This window comes from Equus quagga, chromosome 16 (assembly GCF_021613505.1).
Source record: "Equus quagga isolate Etosha38 chromosome 16, UCLA_HA_Equagga_1.0, whole genome shotgun sequence".
In the NCBI taxonomy this organism is placed as follows: Eukaryota; Metazoa; Chordata; class Mammalia; order Perissodactyla; family Equidae; genus Equus; species Equus quagga.
The window spans coordinates 65,295,770-65,315,214 of record NC_060282.1 but is presented as its reverse complement, the minus strand read 5'-3'; the positions used below and the strand labels follow the sequence as shown (position 1 = coordinate 65,315,214).

The 19,445-nt window shown below is 34.9% G+C and overlaps 1 protein-coding gene across 7 annotated transcripts in view; it reads right to left on the bottom strand.

Annotated features, from left to right (window-relative positions):
- The window catches only part of CSPP1 (centrosome and spindle pole associated protein 1), a 152,126-nt gene that overhangs the window by 65,920 nt on the left and 66,761 nt on the right, over positions 1-19,445 (bottom strand). For 4 of the 7 annotated variants that reach the window (XR_006885590.1, XM_046642064.1, XM_046642062.1 and 1 more), the window contains 5 exons: positions 19,289-19,382; positions 17,959-18,016; positions 16,058-16,266; positions 13,799-13,920; positions 13,360-13,438 (listed from right to left, as the gene is read on the bottom strand). The exons of 1 other annotated variant lie outside the window; for it this stretch is intronic. Coding sequence is in view for 5 of the 6 variants with exons in the window: in XM_046642064.1 (XP_046498020.1) it covers positions 13,360-13,438; positions 13,799-13,920; positions 16,058-16,266; positions 17,959-18,016; positions 19,289-19,382 (562 nt within the window). In the remaining variant the exon portion in view is untranslated. The remainder of the gene's footprint in view (positions 1-13,359; positions 13,439-13,798; positions 13,921-16,057; positions 16,267-17,958; positions 18,017-19,288; positions 19,383-19,445) is intronic. 2 more of the 7 variants (XM_046642067.1, XM_046642065.1) reach the window with 1 other exon arrangement.

Genomic DNA, 19,445 nt, shown 5'->3' with positions numbered 1-19,445 from the left:
TCACTACAACCACAGGAGTGATGCATTATACTACAACATTATCAGGGTGCCAACATCACTAGGCAATAGGAATTTTTCACCTCCATTACAATCTCATGGGACCATGGTAATATATGCAGTCTGTCATTGACCAAAACATCATTATACAACACATGACTGTAACAAAAAAATCACCCATAAAGAAGAGACAAGGGCCAAGTGGCTTCCTAGTTAATACTATCACACTGAAGGAAGAGTTAACAATCCTTCATAAACTCTCTAATATAATAAAAAATGAAGGTATATTTCTAATTATATTATGTTATCACCCTGATACCAAAATCAGATAGATATGAAAAGAAAACAAAACCAAAGACCAATATCACTCATGAATATAGAGACAAAAATCCTCAACAAAAAATTAGCAAACTGAATAATCCAGAAACATATAAAACGAATTATACTCCATGACCAAGTGAAACTTATCAGAGGAATGCAAGGTTGATTTAATATCTGAAACTAATCAAAATAATACATCATGTTAATAGAATAAAGAATAAAAACCATATGATCATCTCAAAAGATGTAGAAAAAGCATTTGACAAAACTCAACTTCCAACTTAGAAATGTGTTGAAAGAATATGCTAAATAACTTTTCCTGATATAAACAATCAATAAAAACTAGAAAGGAACTTCCTCAAGCTGATAAAGGCAATTACAAAAAATCCACAACTAAAAATTATACTTAATGGTTAATGACTAAATGCCTTCCTCCTAAGATCAGAATATAAGGATGCCCACTCTCATAATATCTATTCAACATTAAACTACAGGTTTTAGCCAGGGCAATTAAGCAAGGAAAACAAATAAAAGGGATCAGATTGGAAAGGAAGAAGTAAAACTACCTCTATTCACTGATGACATAATCATGTATATAAGAAATCCACTAAAAACTTGGAAATAATGAGAGTTCAGCTAAATTGCAGGACACAACATCAATATACAAAGTTCAATTGTTTTTCTACACACGAGTAATGAATAATATGGAAATGAAATGAGAAAACAATTCCATTCACAAAACAATCAAAAAATATTAAACATTTTGTAATAAATTAAACAAAAGTAAACAGTCTGAAGATGTAAAAAATATTGTTCAAAGAAAGTAAAGAACCCTAAATAAACTAAAAGACATCCCAAGAGAGTAAAGCCCTAAACCTGATGGCTTCAATGGTGAATTCTACCAAACATTTAAAGAAGAACTAACACCAACCCTTCTCCAACTTTTCCACAAAAATCCTAACTCATTCTGAAAGGCCAGCACTACCCTGATATCAAAGCCAGACAAAGACACTACAAGAAACTACAGACCAATATCTCTTATGACCACACACGCAGAAAATTTCAACAAAATACTAGCAAACCAAATTCAGCAGCATATTAAAAAGATTAAACACCACAGACAAGTGGGATTTATTAGGGAAATACAAGGATGATTCAACATACAAAAATCATTCAATCTAATACACCACATTAACAGAATGAAGGGGAAAAAACACATGATCATCTCAATTGATGCAAAAAAGCATTTGACAAAATTCAACAAGCTTTCTTGATTAAAAAACACTCAAAAAACTAGAAATAGAAAATTATTACCTCAACATAATTAAAGCCATATATGAAAAACCCAAAGTGAACATAAGATTCAATGGTGAAAGACTGAAAGCTTTTCCTCTAAGATCAGGAATAAGACAAAGGTGCCCACTTCCAGCTCATCTATTCAACACAGTACTGGAAGTTCTAGCCAGAGCAATTAGTCAAGAAAAAGAAATGAAAGAGATCCAAATTGAAAAGGAACAAGTAAAATTACCTCTGTTCACTGATGATATGATCTTTTATATAGAGAATTCTAAATACTCCACAACAAAAAAACTGTTAGTAAAATGACTTCAGCAAAGTAACAGGCTACCAAGTCAACACACAATCATCAGTTTCATGTCCATACAGGAACAATGAACAACCTGGAAAATAAATTTAAAAAGCAATTCTATTTACAATAGCTTCAAAAAGAACAGAATAGTTAGATTTAACTTCACCAAGGCAGTAAAAGATTTGCACATTCAAAACTACAAAATAGTGTTGAATGAAATTAAGGAAGTAAATGGAAATACATCCCCTGTTCATGGATTGGAAGACTTAATATTGTTAATACATCAAGACTACCCAAAGTGATCTACAGACTCAATGCAAGCCCTATTAAAAACCCAATGATGTCTTTTGCAGAAATAGAAAACCTCTTCCTAAAAGTTATATGGAACTAAAGGGACCTCAAATACCTAAGAAAATTTTGAAAAAGAACAAGCTAGTGGACTCACACTTCCTGATTTCAAAACTTACTACAAAGCTACAGTAATCAAAACACCATGGTACTGGCATATAGACCAACTGAATACAATAGAGAGCCAAGAAATAAATCCACACATATAAAGTCAAATGATTTTTGACAAGGGTGCCAAGATCCTACAACAGGGAAAGGACAGTCTTTGCAACAAACAGTGCTAGGAAAATGATATCCATATGCAAAAAATGAAGTTGAACTCTTACTTAACACCGTATACAAAAGTTGACTCAAAATGGATGAAAGTCCTCAACGTAAGACTGAAAACTATAAAATTCTTAGAAAAAAAATTAGGGCAAAAGCTTCATGATGTTGGACTTGGCAATGATTTCTTGCATATGACACAAAAGACACAAGCAACCAAAGAAAATATAGAGAAACTGGACTTCATGAAAGTTAAAAATCTGTGTGCATCTATAGTATCGATAGATATTATCAAGAGAGAAAGAAGGCAACACACAGAATGGGAGAAACTATTTGCCAATCGTATATCTGATAACGGATTAATATCCACAACATAGAGAGAACTCTTAAAACTCAACAACAAAAAACAAACCACCTGATTCAAAAATGAGCAAAGGACTTGAATAGACATTTCTCCAAAGATGACAAACGGCCAATAGGGACATGAAAAGATGCTCAACATCAGTAATCACTGGGAAATGCAAATCAAAACCACAATAAGATACCACCTCACACCCATTAGGATGGCTACTACCAAAAAAGAAAAAGAAAAGAAGTTTGGTAAGGATGTGGAGGAACTGTGAAATGTGCTCAGCTGATAGAACTGTAAAATGGGACAGCTGCTGTGGAAAACAGTATGATTCCTCAAAAAATTAAAAGTAGAATTACCATATGATCCAGTTAATTCTACTTCCGGGTATATATCCAAAATAAGTGAAAGCAGAGTCTAGAAGAGATATTTGTACACCCGTGTTCACAGCAGCATATCCACAATAGCTAAAACACGGAAGCAACCCAAGTGTCCATCAATGGATGAATGGATAAACAAAATGTGGTACAGTAGTACCCCCTTATCCACAGTTTCACTGACCCTGGTTTCAGTTACCCGTGATCAACCGTTTAAAAATTTTAAATGAAGGGCCATCCTTACAGCTAAGTGGTTAAGTTCACATGCTCCGCTTCATCGGCCCAGGGTTCACTGGTTCGGATCCTGGGCGTGGACCTACACAACACTCATCAAGCCATGCTGTGGTGGCATTGACATAGAAGAACTAGAAGGACCTACAACTAGGATATACAACTATGTACTGGGACTTTGGGGAGAAAAAAGATAAAAAAGAGGAAGATTGGCAACAGATGTTAACTCAGGGCCAATCTTCCTCACAATAAAAAGTACAAAAATATTAAATGCAAAATTCCAGAAATAAATAAATCATCAATTTTAAATTCCATGCCTTTTTGAGTAGTGTGACAGAATCCCTTGCCATCCCACTTCATCCCAGGTGAGATGTGAAAATCCCTCTGTCCAGCATACCCACACTGTATACATGACCTGTCTGTTAGTCACTTAGTAGCTTCTCAGTTATCAGATGAGCTGTCACAGTATCACAGTGCTTATGTTCAAGTAACCCTTATTTTACTTAACAATGGCACCAAGGCACAAGAGTAGTGATGCTGCCAACTTGGATATGCCAAAGAGAAGCTGTAAAGTGATTCCTTTAAGTAAAAAGGTGAAAGTTCTCAGCTTACTAAAAAAAGAAGAAAAATAGTATGCTGAGGTTGCTAAGATCTATGGTCACTGTTATTATAGCATATTATTATTATAGTTATATTTTATTATTAGTTACTGTTGCTAATCTCTTACAGTGCCTAATTCACAAATTAAACTTTATCACAGATATGTATGAATAAGAAAAAATAGTATATACAGGGCTCAGTACTATCCAAGGTTTCAGGCATCCACTGGGGGTCTTGGAATGTATCCTCTGTGAATAAAGGGGGACTACTGTATATACATACAATCAAATATTATTTAGCCTTATAAAGGAAGGAAATTCTGACATGCCACAACATGGATGAACCTTGAGAACATTATGCTAAGTAAAATAAGCCAGACAGAAAAAGACAAATACTATATGATTCCCCTTTTATGAGGTACCTAAAGTAGTCAAAATCATAGAGACAGAAAGTAGACTAGTGGTTGCAAGGGGCCCGACGGAGGACAGAATAGGGAGATGTTGTTTAATAGGTATGGAGTTTCAGTTTTACAAGATGAAAAGAATTCTGGAAATGGATAATAGTGATGGTTGCACAACAATATGAATGTACTTAACACCACCGAACAATACACTTACTGTTTAAAATGGTAAATTTTATGTTACATGTAATTTTATTACCACAATAAAAAATATTGAAAAAAAAATTAAGATACTAAACAGATCTAAAGATTCTACATAATCTCTATCAAAATCTCAACTGCAGGAGGTGACGTCAGCAACATGGCGGCGTGAGCTCACCCAGGACTCTCTCCCCTCCAAATTACAACCAAAAAGAGCACCTGCCTTCCAACCGAAAAAAAAAATCCTAATAACAGAAATCGGCAAAGACCCACAGCAGCCAAATGACAGAGGTCAGAGAGGCTGGAGCCACCCTTGGAGGAGCTCGAACGGGATAAGAGAGAACTTTGTTCCCTCCCCTAGAGACTGGGATCGCTGCCATGGGTGAGGGAAGGAGCGGGAGAGGGGCCGCACATCTGGGGATCATCCAGGACTCCAACAGCCGGTGCATTGGAAACCCTCTAACAGGGGAAAGCTTTCGCGTGGAGGAACCCAAGCAAGCCAGGGTCCCGGGAGACCAGAAAGCGAGAGCTGATCCAATCCACGTCAGCATGAGTGAAAGTGCCCCCACCCCCAACCCATGCTGCCTGCCGCCATGGCAGTTGAAGGCAGAGGGCTCAGAATGCAAGGCACCTAGTGGAGACAGGCTGTAACTGCAAGTAAATAATAGCGTCATGCATAAAGACAGTTCCTCTACCATCCAGCAATTTATAAACGCTCCAGTCCAAAAGGAAAACAATAAAAATACAGAAGTACGTCCTGAGGGCTTGGAAATGGGTAAACTAAGTGAAGCTGAGTTCAAAATAGCTATCATCAAAATATTCAATGAGGTAAAGGGAAATGTAGAGAAACAAGTCAACAAGTTCTGGAGTTAATTCACAAAAGAGATTGAAATTATAAAGAAGAATCAATTAGAAATACTAGAGATGAAAAATATAATGGATCAGATAAAACAGAATACAGATTCCCTGAATGACCATGTAGACACCACAGAGGAGCGAATTAGCATAATCGAAGATAGACAGGTTGAATGGCTCCAGACAGAGGAAGAAAGAGAACTAAGAATTAAAAAACTGAACAAAACCTCTGAGAAATAGCTGACTCAATGAGAAAATGCAACTTAAGAATCATCAGAATTCCTGTGGGCATGGAAAAGGAAAATGGAGCAGAAAGTGTGCTCAACGAAGTAATAGAAGAGAACTTCCCAAATCTAGGGATTGAGAGAGAAATGTGTGTGGAGGAAGCTTTCAGATCTCCTAGATTTGTCAATGTAAAAAGACCTACTGCAAGGCATATAGTAGTAAAAATGGCAAAAATGAATGACAAAGAAAGAATACTCAGGGCAGCAAGGCAGAAGAAAACAACCTAGAAAGGAACCCCCATCAGACTTTCAGTGGATTTCTCTACAGAGACCTTACAAGCTAGGAGAGATTGGAGTGACATATTCAAAACTTTAAAGGATAAAAATCTTCAGCCAAGAATACTCTATCCAGCAAAAATATCCTTCAGATATGAGGGAGAAATTAAATCTTTTCCAGATAAACAAAAGCTAAGGGACATTGTAGTCACAAGAACTCCACTACAAGAAATCCTCAAGAAGGCTCTCATACCTGAAAAAAGAGAAAAAGGGAGTAAGGGGTCACAAAACACAGAGCAGGGAGACAAATAGATAGAATCTGAATAGGATAGCAAATATTCAACTCTAGCATTAGGATAAAGGGAAAGAAATCACCAAAGCAAAGACAATCTTATCACTCTAACCACAAACTCACAACACAAGTTGGAATAAGAGATGAAAATAATAATTTAGGAGGGGAGGAAGAAAGGGACTGAAACAGTCTAGGCTAAGGAAATAAGACACCACCCAAAAACGGACTATGTTATACACGAGATTCTGAATATAAACTTCAGGGTAGCCACTAAACTAAAAAACAGAACAGAGACACAAAACATAAATAAGGAAAAACCTAAGAAACCCAGCATAAGAAATTGCATAAGTCAGTGGGTAGGCTAAAATACACAGGACGAGAAACAAAGGAAACACAGGAAAACCAGAAAACAAGCAACAGAATGACAACATTAAGCCCTCATGCATCAATACTCACCCTCAAAGTAAAAGGACTGAACTCTCCAATAAAAAGACACAGAGTGGCAAAATGGATTAAAGAACAAGATCCAACAATTGGTTGCCTCCAAGAAACACACCTCAGCTCAAAGGACAAAGACAGGCTCAGAGTGAAGGGGTAGAAGACAATACTCCAAGCTAATAGCAAACAAAAGAAAGCAGGTGTCACAATACTTATATGAGACAAAACAGACTTCAAGATAAGGCAGGTAAAGAGAGACATAGAGGGCCAATACAAAATGATCAAAGGGACACTTCATCAAGAAGAAATAATGCTTATAAATATCTATGCACCCAACACAGGAGCACCAAAGTTCATAAAGCAACTATTAACAAACCTAAAAGAAGATATCAAAAATAACACAATAATAGTAGGGGACCTCAACACCCGACTCACATCAATGGACAGATCATCCAGACAGAAAATCAACAAAGAAACAGTGGAGCTAAATGAAAAGCTAAAACACTTGGACTTAATAGACATATATAGAACACGCCATCCAAAAACAGCAGAATACACATTCCTTTCAAGCGCGCCTGGAACATTCTCAAGGATAGACCATATGTAGGGAAACAAGGCAAGCCTCTACAAATTTAATAAAATTGAAATAATAACAAGCATCTTCTCCAATCATAATGCTATAAAGCTAGAAATTAATTACAAGAAAAAAGCTGAGAAAGGCACAAGGATGTGGAGACTAAACAATATGATATTGAACAAGCAATGGATCATTGAAGAAATTAAAGAAGAAATCAAAAAATACCTGGAGACAAATGAAAATGATAACATGCCATACCAAATCATATGGGATGCAGCAAAAGCTGTATTAAGAGGAAAGTTCATCAGAATTCAGGCACATCTGAACAAACAAGAAAAATCCCAAATCAGCAATATTAAACTACACCTAACTGAATTAGAGAAAGAAGAACAAACAAAGCCCAAAGTCAGCAGAAGGATAGAAATAATAAAAAGTAGAGCAGATATAAATGCTATAGAAACAAAAAAGGCAGTAGAAAGGATCAATGAAACAAAGAACTGGTTCTTTGAGAAGATAAATAAAATTGACAAACCCCTAGCCAGACTTAAAAAGAGAGAAAGCTCAAATAAACAAAATCAGAAGTGAAAGAGGAGTAATAACAACAGACTCTCCAGAAATACAACAGATTATAAGAGAATACTACAAAAAGCTATATGCCAGCAAAATGGATAACCTAGAGGAAATGTATAAATTCTTGGATTCCTACAATCTCCCAAAGCTCACTCAAGAAGAAACAGACAACTTGAACAGACCAATAACAAGGAAAGAGATTGAAACAGCAATCAAAAGCATCCCAAAGAATAAAACCCCAGGACCAGATGGCTTTCCTGGGGAATTTTACCAAACTTTCAGAGAGGATTTAATACCTATCCTTTCCAAGCTATTCCAAAAAATTAGGGAGGATGGAACACTTCCTAACACATTCTACGAGGTCAACATCACACTGACACCAAAGCCTGACAGGGACAGCATGAAAAAGGAGAACTACAGGCCAATATCGCTGATGAACATAGATGCAAAAATTCTCAACAAAATTTTGGCAACCCGAATACAGCAATTCATCAAAAGAATCATACATCAGGATCAGGTGGGATTCATACCAGGGACACAGGGATGGTTCAACATCCGCAAATCAATCAACGTGATACACCACATCAACAAACTGAGGAATAAAAACCACATGATCATCTCAATAGATGCAGAGAAAGCATTTGACAAGATCCAACAGCCATTTATGATAAAAATGCTGAACAAAATGGCCATAGAAGGGAACTACCTCAACATAATAAAGGCCATATATGACAAAGCCACAGCCAACATCATACTCAATGGGCAAAAACTGAACGCCATCCCCCTGAAAACAGGAACAAGACAAGGATGCCCTCTATCACCATTCTTGTTTAACATAGTACTGGAGGTCCTGGCCAGAGCAATCAGGCAAGAAAAAGGAATAAAAGGAATCCAAATAGGGAGGGAAGAAGTGAAACTCTTGCTGTTTGCAGATGACATGATCTTACATATAGAAAACCCCAAAGAATCCATTGGAAAACTTTTAGAAGTAATCAACAACTACAGCAAAGTTGCAGGGTATAAAATCAATTTACATAAATCAGTAGCATTTCTATACTCTAATAACGAACTAATAGAAAAAGAACTCAAGAACACAATACCATTCATATCTCAACAAAAAAGAACAAAATACCTCGGGGGTGAATTTCACTAAGGAAGTGAAAGATCTACACAATGAAAATTACAAGGTTTTTCTGAAAGAAATGGATGACAACATAAAGAGATGGAAAGACATTCCATGTACATGGATTAGAAGTATAAACATAGTTAAAATGTCCATTCTACCTAAAGCAATCTACAGATTCAACACCATCCCAATCAGAATCCCAATGACGTTCTTTACAGAATTAGAACAAAGAATCCTAAAATTCATATGGGGCAACAAAAGTCCCCGAATTGTTAAAGCGATCCTGAGAAAAAAGAACAAAACGGGAGGCATCACAATCCCTGACTTCAAAACATACTACAAAGCTACAGTAATCAAAACAGCATGGTACTGGTACAAAAACAGGTGCACAGATCAATGGAACAGAATTGAAAGCCCAGAAATAAAACCACACATCTATGGACAGCTTATCTTTGAAAAAGGAGCTGAGGGCATACAATGGAGAAAAGAAAGTCTTTTCAACAAATGGTGCTGGGAAAACTGGAAAGCCACATGTAAAAGAATGAAAATTGACCATTCTTTTTCACCATTCACCAAAATAAACTCAAAATGGATCAAAGACCTAAAGCTGAGACCTGAAACCATAAGGCTTCTGGAAGAAAACGTAGGCAGTACACTCTTTGACATCAGTATTAAAAGGATCTTTTTGGACACCATGCCTTCTCAAGAAGGGAAACAATAGAAAGAATAAACAAATGGGACTTCATCAGACTAAAGAGCCTCTTTAAGGCAAGGGAAAACAGGATTGAAACAAAAAAACAACCCACTAACTGGGAAAAAATATTTGCAAATAATACATCCGACAAAGGCTTCATATCCATAATATATAAAGAACTCACACAACTTAACAACAAAAAATTAAACAACCCGATCAAAAAATGGGCAGGAGACATGAAAAGACATTTCTCCAAAGAAGATAGACAGATGGCCAATAGGCACATGAAAAGATGTTCATCAATGCTGTGCATCAGGGAAATGCAAATCAAAACTACACTAAGATATCACCTTACACCCATCAGAATGACAAAAATAACTAAAACAAATAGTAACAAACGTTGGACAGGTTGTGGAGAAAAAGGAACCCTCATACACTGCTGCTGGGAATGCAAACTGGTGCAGCCACTATGGAAAACAGTATGGAGATTCCTCAAAAAATTAAAAATAGAACTACCATACGATGCAGCTATCCCACTACTGGGTATTTATCCAAAGAGCTTGAAGTCAGCAATCCCAAAAGTCCCATGCACCCCAATGTTCATTGCAGCATTATTTACAATAGCCAAGACGTGGAAGCAACCTAAGTGCCCATCAACAGATGAATGGATAAAGAAGATGTGGTATATACATACAATGGAATACTACTCAGCCGTAAAAAAGAACAAAATCATCCCATTTGCAACAACGTGGATGGACCTTGAGGGAATTACATTAAGTGAAATAAGCCAGATAGAGAAGGACAATCTCTGTATGACTCCGCTCATATGAGGAATTTAAACATGTGGACAAAGAGAACAGATTAGTGGCTACCAGGGTAAAGGTAGGGTGGGGGGTGGGCACAAAGGGTGAAGGGTTGCACCTACAACACGACTGACAGACAATAATGTACAACTGAAATTTCACAAGATTGTAACCTGCCATTAACTCAATAAAAAATTTAAAAAAAAGAAAATCTCAACTGCAATTTTGTAGACATTGACAAGCTGATCCTAAAATTCACATGAAAGTGCAAAGGACCTAGAATAGCCAAAACGACCCTGGAAAAGAAAATTTGAAGAACTCATACTTTCCAATTTCAAAACTTACTACAGCACTACAACAATCAAGTGCCACCAGCACTTGGAGCAGAACAGAGAATCCCAGAAACAGAACCACACAAACACACCCAAATAATTTTCACAAAGGTGTAAAAGCAATTCAATAGAGGAAAAATAATCTTGCCAACAAGACACCCAAAGGCAAAAAAAAAAAAAAAAAAGACCTTTAATCTAAGTCTCACATCTTACCCAAAAATTAACTCAAAATGGATCATGAAACTTAAATGTAAAATTATAAAACTTTTACAAAAAAAAAAAAAAACGCAAACAGAAAGAAATCTTTACCATCTAAGTCTAGGAAAAGAGACCCCAGATTTGACACTGAAAGCATGATCCATACAGAAAAACTGATAAATTGGACTTGATCAAAATTTAAACTTTTGTTCTGTGAAAGGCCCTACTAAAAGACTGAAAAGACAAGCTTTAAACTGACAGAAAATATTTGCAAACCACACATCTGACAAAGAATTAGTGTTTAGGATACATAAAGAATTGTCAAAACTCAGTAGTAATAAAACCTCCAATTAGAAAATGTGCAAAAGACATCAATAGATGTTTCACCAAAGAAGATTTACAGATGGTAAATAAACACATGAAAAGATGTTAAACATCATTATTGTTAGAGAAATGTAAATTAAAACCCTAATGATGCATCATTAACACACCTATCAGAATGGCATAAACAAGTCACAAGATCAAATGCTGGTGAAGATGTGAAGAAACCAGATTCTTTTTTTTTTTCTTCTTCTTCTTCTTCTCCCCAAAGCCCCCCAGTACATAGTTGTATATTCTAGACGTAGGTCCCTCTGGCTGTGCTATGTGCAACACTGCCTCAGCGAGACCTGATGAGCGTTGCCATGTCCACACTCAGGATCCAAACTGGCAGAAACCCTGGGCATTCGAAGCAGAGCGCGTGAACTTAACCACTCAGCCCAGGGCTGGCCCCAGAAACCAGCTTCTTAATACATTACTGATATGAATGTAAAATGATACAGTCTCTCTGAAACCAGATGGGCAGTTTCTTACAAAACTAAACTTATAACTACCATACAACCCAACAATAACATTCCTGGGCAATTATCACAAAGAAAAAAGACTGTTCACCCAAAAACCTGCACGCTAATGTTTATAGCAGCTCTATTTATAATAACTTAGATGTCCTCCAATGAGTGAATAAACTGTGCTACACTCATACCATGGAACACTACCCAGCAATAAAAACAAATGTACTATTTATACATGCAACAACCTGGATAAATCTCCCAAGAATTATGCTGATTTTTAAAAGTCAACCTCAAAAGTTTACGTATTATATGATTCCATTTATACAACATTCTTAAAATGATATATAAATGAAGAACAGATAAAGTGCTGCCAGTAGCTAAGGAGGGAGTACAGGCAGGAGGGAACCAGGAGTACAGGCAGGAGGGAACCAGGTCTGGCTATAAAAGGGCACCATAAGAGTTCCTTGTGATGATGGAAGTGTTCTGTAAATGACTGTATCCAATGTCCTCTATCTGGGTTGTGCTATTGTACCATAGTTTTGCAAGATGTTAGCATTGTGAGAAACTGGGTAGAGGGTACACAAGACGTCTCTATATCATTTTTTACAATTCTACCATGGGAACCAACAATTATCTCTAAACAAAAAGTTTAATTTTTAAAAATGATACTATAAAAGTATATTTATTAACATGGAAAAAATATTTATGATATATTGTTAATTTTAAAAACAGGTTATAGAACAATATGTACAATACAGGCATACCTCAAAGATATTTCAGGCTCAATTCCAGACCACTACAATAAAGCAAATATGACAATAAAGCAAGTCACAAGAATTTTTTGATTTCCTAGTGCATATGAAAGTTATGTTTACACTACACTATGGTCTATCACGCATGCAATGGCATTATGTCTAAAACAATGTACATACCTTAATTAAAAAATACTTTAATTCTAAAAAACTCTAACCATCATCTGAGCCTTCAGGGAGTCATAATCTTTTTGCTGGTGGAGGCTCTTGTAAAAAATGCAATATCTGCGAGTGCAATAAAACAAGGTATGCCTGTATAGTACCATTTTGGTGTGTGTTGTGTGTATATTTTTTCTGAGTGTGTGTCTATACATAGACAGATCTAAATATGCATTCAGGAAGTCTTTCTATCTCTGGATGAATAAGATTTTAGGTGATTTCAATTTTTGCCTATATTTGCTGTATTCTTATTTATCAATATTATGCATGCGTGACTCTTCTAATGAGAGGAAGTGAGATTATTCTTAATTTTTAAAATGTGCTTTCTATGAAACATTGACTCAAAAGCAATACTTTGAACACATTGGTTATGCAACAATTAGAAATTAAAACAAGTTACATCTCTTCTGAAGAAAAGAAGAATGAGTTGAATAATCCAGGTTCTATGGAAGACAAATAAATTTTGAAAGAAATTATTATTTTAACTAACGACTTACATAATAGGTTGTGCTGGCTGGTGGGTGACAGGAGCACTAACATAAGATGTAGGCTGTACTCCCATCATTCCTGAACCATCTTAAAAGAAAATAAACGCATTTATTTCAGAGTATCCGTTTAAGAACATTTTAATCCCTAAAGGAAATGTCACATACTAAAAATGTCACCTAAGGAAACAAATCCATATTTCCTTCTGGGCTAGGAGTGAGCAAATAACAATGCAAGAAAACACAAAATAGTTATGTCTTAAATCTAGATAAAAAGGAAATAACTATAAAATATAATTGAGTTTTTAAAAGGCCACCTATTAAATCAATAAATATATAGTATTTGAATTAAATAAAGCTGTGCTTTTCTCATTATACATTTTTACTTGTACAAAGACCAATTTTCCTGACTAAGCACTGGAAAAAAATGTTTACCCTGTAGATAACTTACAGTAAGCAAGACTGGGATCCAAAGTATTCCTGGCCCCATAAAAGTAGTATGCATCATCATAAGGAGTTCTATAGTTAGTAGCCAAAGGTGGTAGAAGGGGAGGTGGAGGCAAAGGCACAATCCTGCATCAAAAGAAAATTGGAAAATTCTTCTCATCTTTCATTGCAAACTTTTTTAAATCAAGATATTATCCTTTTGCAAAAATGTTACCAAAAATCTAATTGCTGCTTTAGAAAAAGCCACCATCTTGCTTCAACCTTTTATCAATAATTATGACTAAAAGCAAAAACCAGTATAAAATTTCAGAATTTAAGGTATAACACTTACGTAAGACAAAAACTTCAGATAATATTCAATCAATTAATATCTAAGTAGTTACCCTGTGCCAGTATTGAACAAACATGGTCCCTGTGCCTCAGGAATAATACAGAAACAAACAGATAATTATAGCAAAGTATACTAAATGAAACAATACAAGTAGATGCAGGGTGCTGTAGGAACATGGAGCATGGACATTTAAGTCACATAGGGAAGAAGACGAAAGCGTGAGGAAGGCTTTCCAGAAAAGGCAATGCTTCAGCCATGTTGATAAAGTGAGTTACTCACAGAGATGAAGGATTGTACAGGAAGAAAGAGCAAAGAGATGCAAAATGGAATTACTAATAGTTCCATTTGACGGGGGGAAAGGGTGCATTTTTTAACTTTAAAAATGTATTGTTCTTTCAAAGGAAGTCAACCAATGTGAAACAGAAACCATAATATGAAACAGAAACCACTTAAATATCAACAGTAAAGTCTTGACATATTTTTAGCATTTCATAAAGTTAAAACTTCTGAAAACCTCTGTTTTAGCACTTCATTACTGATTAGGAAATATCTCTGTATTTTCACCAAGGCACTATTTTCCAATAGCAAAAATAGAAAAGGCAAATTCCTTTAGGTGAACAGAAAGAGAATGGGAGCATCTTAGAATATTTTCACTTCTGTGTATCTTAACAGGTTCTCCCTTTGTATAATTCAAAATAATTCTGAAGAGCTAAGAAGGCATTAAAGTTTTCTTCAGTTGTGAACATTTTCCACATTTACTAGTCACTCAGTGTGTCTAACCTTGCTATTCTCACTCCATAGACATCAACAAAGTAGTGAAAATCTGCTATGAAAGAGAACTGTCAAATCATTAAATCTTAAATTTTTATGGAAATTTGTGTAAGATTCAATCCTCATGACAACCCTATAATTGTAGATAAGAAAAAAGTATCACTATTCCACTTTTACAAATGAGAAAATTTAAGTTCAATAACAGTGTGGTTTACCCAAAATCCAGACAGTGAAGCCAACTGTTTTAATCCCTAAACCAATGCTGTGACCATCATGCCATATCTGTAATTCTAATCCCACCTCGTCTTTTGAGTCATGAGGATCAAACAAACAAAACATCTGATAAATATAGTAAACAATTCTATAAGTTGTTAGTAGTAATAAAAAGGTAAGACCAAGTTCTACTGAAAGAAGAAAGTATAGCCCAGAAAATATCAATGTTAAAAAAGAAAAATATCTGATTAAATACACTCCCATAATTAGTACATTAACAGTAAGCAAAAAAATCAGCTCAAGTCCTCTGAGAGAAGAAAGCATAGCCCAGGAAAAAACAACGTAAACGACAGGATTTTCTTTATGTATAGTCTAGTATATCACGATGCCTTTTACCTATAGTGATCAAATTTTACCTAAGTTACAAGCTTTATAATCTCAATGACTTTTCATTTCAGGAATGAGAGTTGCATAGCCCATGAGTAATCAGAGAGAACGAGTTGAACAAAACAGAAAGTAAAATAGAGTAATATATACAAAAGAGCCACATTAGAAACATTTTCTGCATAAACTGAAGGAAGCATTCAATGTTTGCCAAGTGGAAATTACCAAATTGAGAAAAAGTATACCTTTTATATGTTAAAAGATATTTTTAAAAAGACATTAAAAAATATGACCTAAAACTAAATTCTAAATGTACTTATTCATTCTAAAAATACTAAAGCATCTTCAAACAATAAAAGAATGTTATAAACATTTCCCTTGTTTTTACAATGAGAGAAAAGATCAACAATGAAAACAAATTTCAAGACAAAGTATTTAACAAAAGCCATTAATTGTACAAAAATCTCTGAAGGATAACGTTATTTGCTTTAGCAAATCCTTCTAAACATAAAATATAATGATACCTTACCTAGTTCCCAAACACAAAACATTTTAAACAAGCACCTGGGAGGCACCATTTCACCAAGGGTGCTGCTGAGTCCGTTGTGCAGATCTTCCCTTTGTGATGGGATGGCCTGAACTGATGGGATGGGTGGGACAGATGGGGCAGATAACGGAGGCAGAGGCGTCTGGAAAGCTACTCTGGGTCTTTCAGGGGGCAGCGTTTCTTCAAAGTGTCTTGGCGCCACACCAAACTGCTTTAGTCTATCAGGCTAAAATAAAGAAAAAAAAATCTGTTTGTTATATACAATCATAAATTTAAAGGTGGAAAGGACCTCAAAAGACCCTCTATCCCAGACTGCCAGCAGGCACCTAAGTTGGTCACAGAATAAAAGAATTTTACAGTTCTACAAAAGACTTTGAAGATCTAATTCTTATTTTATAAATGGAGTAATCAAGGCTCTCTGACAGCACATAAATCACCTCAAGTCTCACCATTAATAAATAATCAAGCAAAGGCTAGAGCCAGATATTAATCTTAAATATAAAACTCTCTATTACACTAGAACACTATGCTGCTTCTCTATCCAATTGCCATTTCTGACATCAAAGTATTCTCTATAGAGTCAACAAACATCTTCTGTAAAGAGCCAGACAGTAAATGTATCAGGCTTTGCAGGCCATATGGTCTCTTCACAACTACTTGCAGCCATAGTGCTTAAGTAGCCCAAATCCATATGTAAATAAATTAGAGAGAGTGTGCTGCAATAAAACTGTATTTACAAAAATATGGATTTGATGATAGGCTACAGTTTGCTAACCCCCACTCAAGAACATCATTTATGTGTCCTTTTCTAAGATTTGCACAACAAAAGTAAACCCAACCAAAAGTAATGGTCTATTGTCTCTAATATTTTTATTTATTCTCATAAAGCAACTGGACACTGTAAAGGTTGTTTCATTCAAATATAAATAAGAAGGTCTGTCAAACACTAATGTAACTATAAATCCAAAGTTTAACGTGCTACCATATTGCATTAAAGAGTTCAAAATTTTTAAAGTTTAAGTTTTTGATTGTGAAAACTATTTCAAAGGTATCAATCGACAGAAGAAAAGATATTTAGCTTTGGAATTTATCCTCTTTTGTCCATGATGTCTACCTTCCCCAGGAATTTCTAAGATTAATCTAAAAGTTTTATTCTATGAGCAGTCAAGAAGCACACTGAGAGTGATGCTGGTGCTGTATTAAACTTTTTAAAACAGATAATCTATAGGGCCTATAATTAGCATAAGTAAAAGTAAATCAAAAGCTGCCTACAGTTGAATAATTTTTAAGTTGTCATATTCTTTTTAAGAATGAATTTTTAATGAAATTAATTAGTTTATTAATTATGATTCAAAGATGAAACAAAAACTTGCCTTAGCAAATAAATTCTCCATATCCAACTACAGAAAAAGCACATTTTGAGAAGAACAGTAAATTATTACCTCCTCTTTACTTAACTGCGATGATGTAATTCATTCCACTTGATGAGAATTGCAAAATTAAAGCAAAAATAAGGTTCTCTCTCTAGTTTTGCATTAAATAAAAATTACTAAAATGCTTACAAACTTCAGTTTCTTCGCAAATCACTCTAATATCAAAAAAGTGGTCAAGAAAAATATTAACCTCTATTGTAACTTAACCTGAGATAACTTTCCCAGGGAATAGTGCACGTGAACAAAGTAGAAAGGATTAATTCAAAATAAACTAAAAAAATGATGTACACATGAAAAAGTAAAAATTATCAAGGAAATAAATAAGAGTTAGGACTTACGTTTTATGACAACTCAGTTTAGTTTATGACTGTTCAAATTGGTCTACTCTTAAATTTCCCCCAATGTTTTCTATCTCCACCTGCTACCACATTTGAGACTTCTTTGAACTAAAGATTAAACATCAAAAGATGTTAGGGAGCTCTTACCGATTTCTCAGGGTCTTGAGCTCCAGAAGCTGCAACTCTGAGTTCCAAATCTTTTTCTCTAAACAAATTAAAGTTTTATATATAAAAAAGTTACAGTAAACACTATCAAAATCATAATCATTACTGAAACAAATTTACACACCAAGTCTATGCAAAAACATCTCCAAATATAAATAATTCCTGTAACTGACAATAAAAGCCTAAAATAATTCTGAAAACTAAATTTTCTGATCTGATACAAAGTAAATTAGAGTTCACACGAAAACTGACTTGTAATAAGTATCTCTAAACCAGTGGCTGGGGTACTTCAAAGTCTAAGCAATTCACACAGAATAAAGTACAGATGTAGAACAAAATCTTCACTTTGTGAAACAAACAAAAACCTTTTTTCAGAGTACATGTACATTTTCAGTTCACAAAAAGGGTAAAAAATAAAAATTAATACCATACTTGTTTTTTAATCCTTTTAATTTAATTTAATTTTATTTTTATGAGGAAGATTCACCCTGAGCGAACATCTGTGCCAATCTTCCTCTATCTTATATGTGGGTCACCACCACAGCATGGCTGCCGATGAGTGGTGTGGGTCTGCACCTGGGAAGTGATCCCAGCCCGCCAAAGCAGAACATGCTGAACTTAACCTCCAGGCCATGGGGCCAGCCCCAATACCACACTTTCGAATAAGAGTTTGTAAGAAAATGATGTTAAAGATGGCTAATATCAGACAGTAGATATTGGCTTTCTCTAAGATAGAGAAAAAAAGGCAAAACTAAAAGATGCTAGATCTCAAATTCTCTAGAACCAAGGTATCTATTCCTAATTCTAAACCATAATTAATATGTCACAGGTATTTCTATAAGAAAGATTACAAACACTGAGACATGTATACAATATAAATACCTGTGGATTTACGATGATTATTTTTATATTGCCTATATGTGTGTACTTACCATTTCACATTGTTAGAAGATAAAATACTTTTATATTTCTTACTATATATGGGATAATATACTGAGCATGTAGATAACAATAAATACTATCCTAAATTAAAAATTGAAGAAATTAATCAAGGTATGTAAAAGGCCTGTTATAGAATATATCCATAGTCTCATTTGTTACCTGTGACAAAGAAAATGAACACTCTCATAGTATTTCTTTTATTGCCCTGGTTGATACAATGTGGAGATTGAAACAGAAATGACTTACAAATACAAAATCACAATAGGAAAAGTATCTCTTTATTTTACTACGTTATAGTTACCATCATGTCACTTTACACAAATGCACTTTAAATTCAAAACACCTCTTTTAAATGCAAACCTTTCATTACCGTCTCTTGTTCTTCTGTTGTTCAGCTATTTGTTCTAGTAATTCTAGTCTATATTTCTCTTTCTTTCTCTGAATAAGTTCTCGATCTTCGCCTCCTAGAAAGTGGTGAAAAAAAAAAAAAGTAGTCAACTCTTGAACAATGTACTCAACCTCCTTTT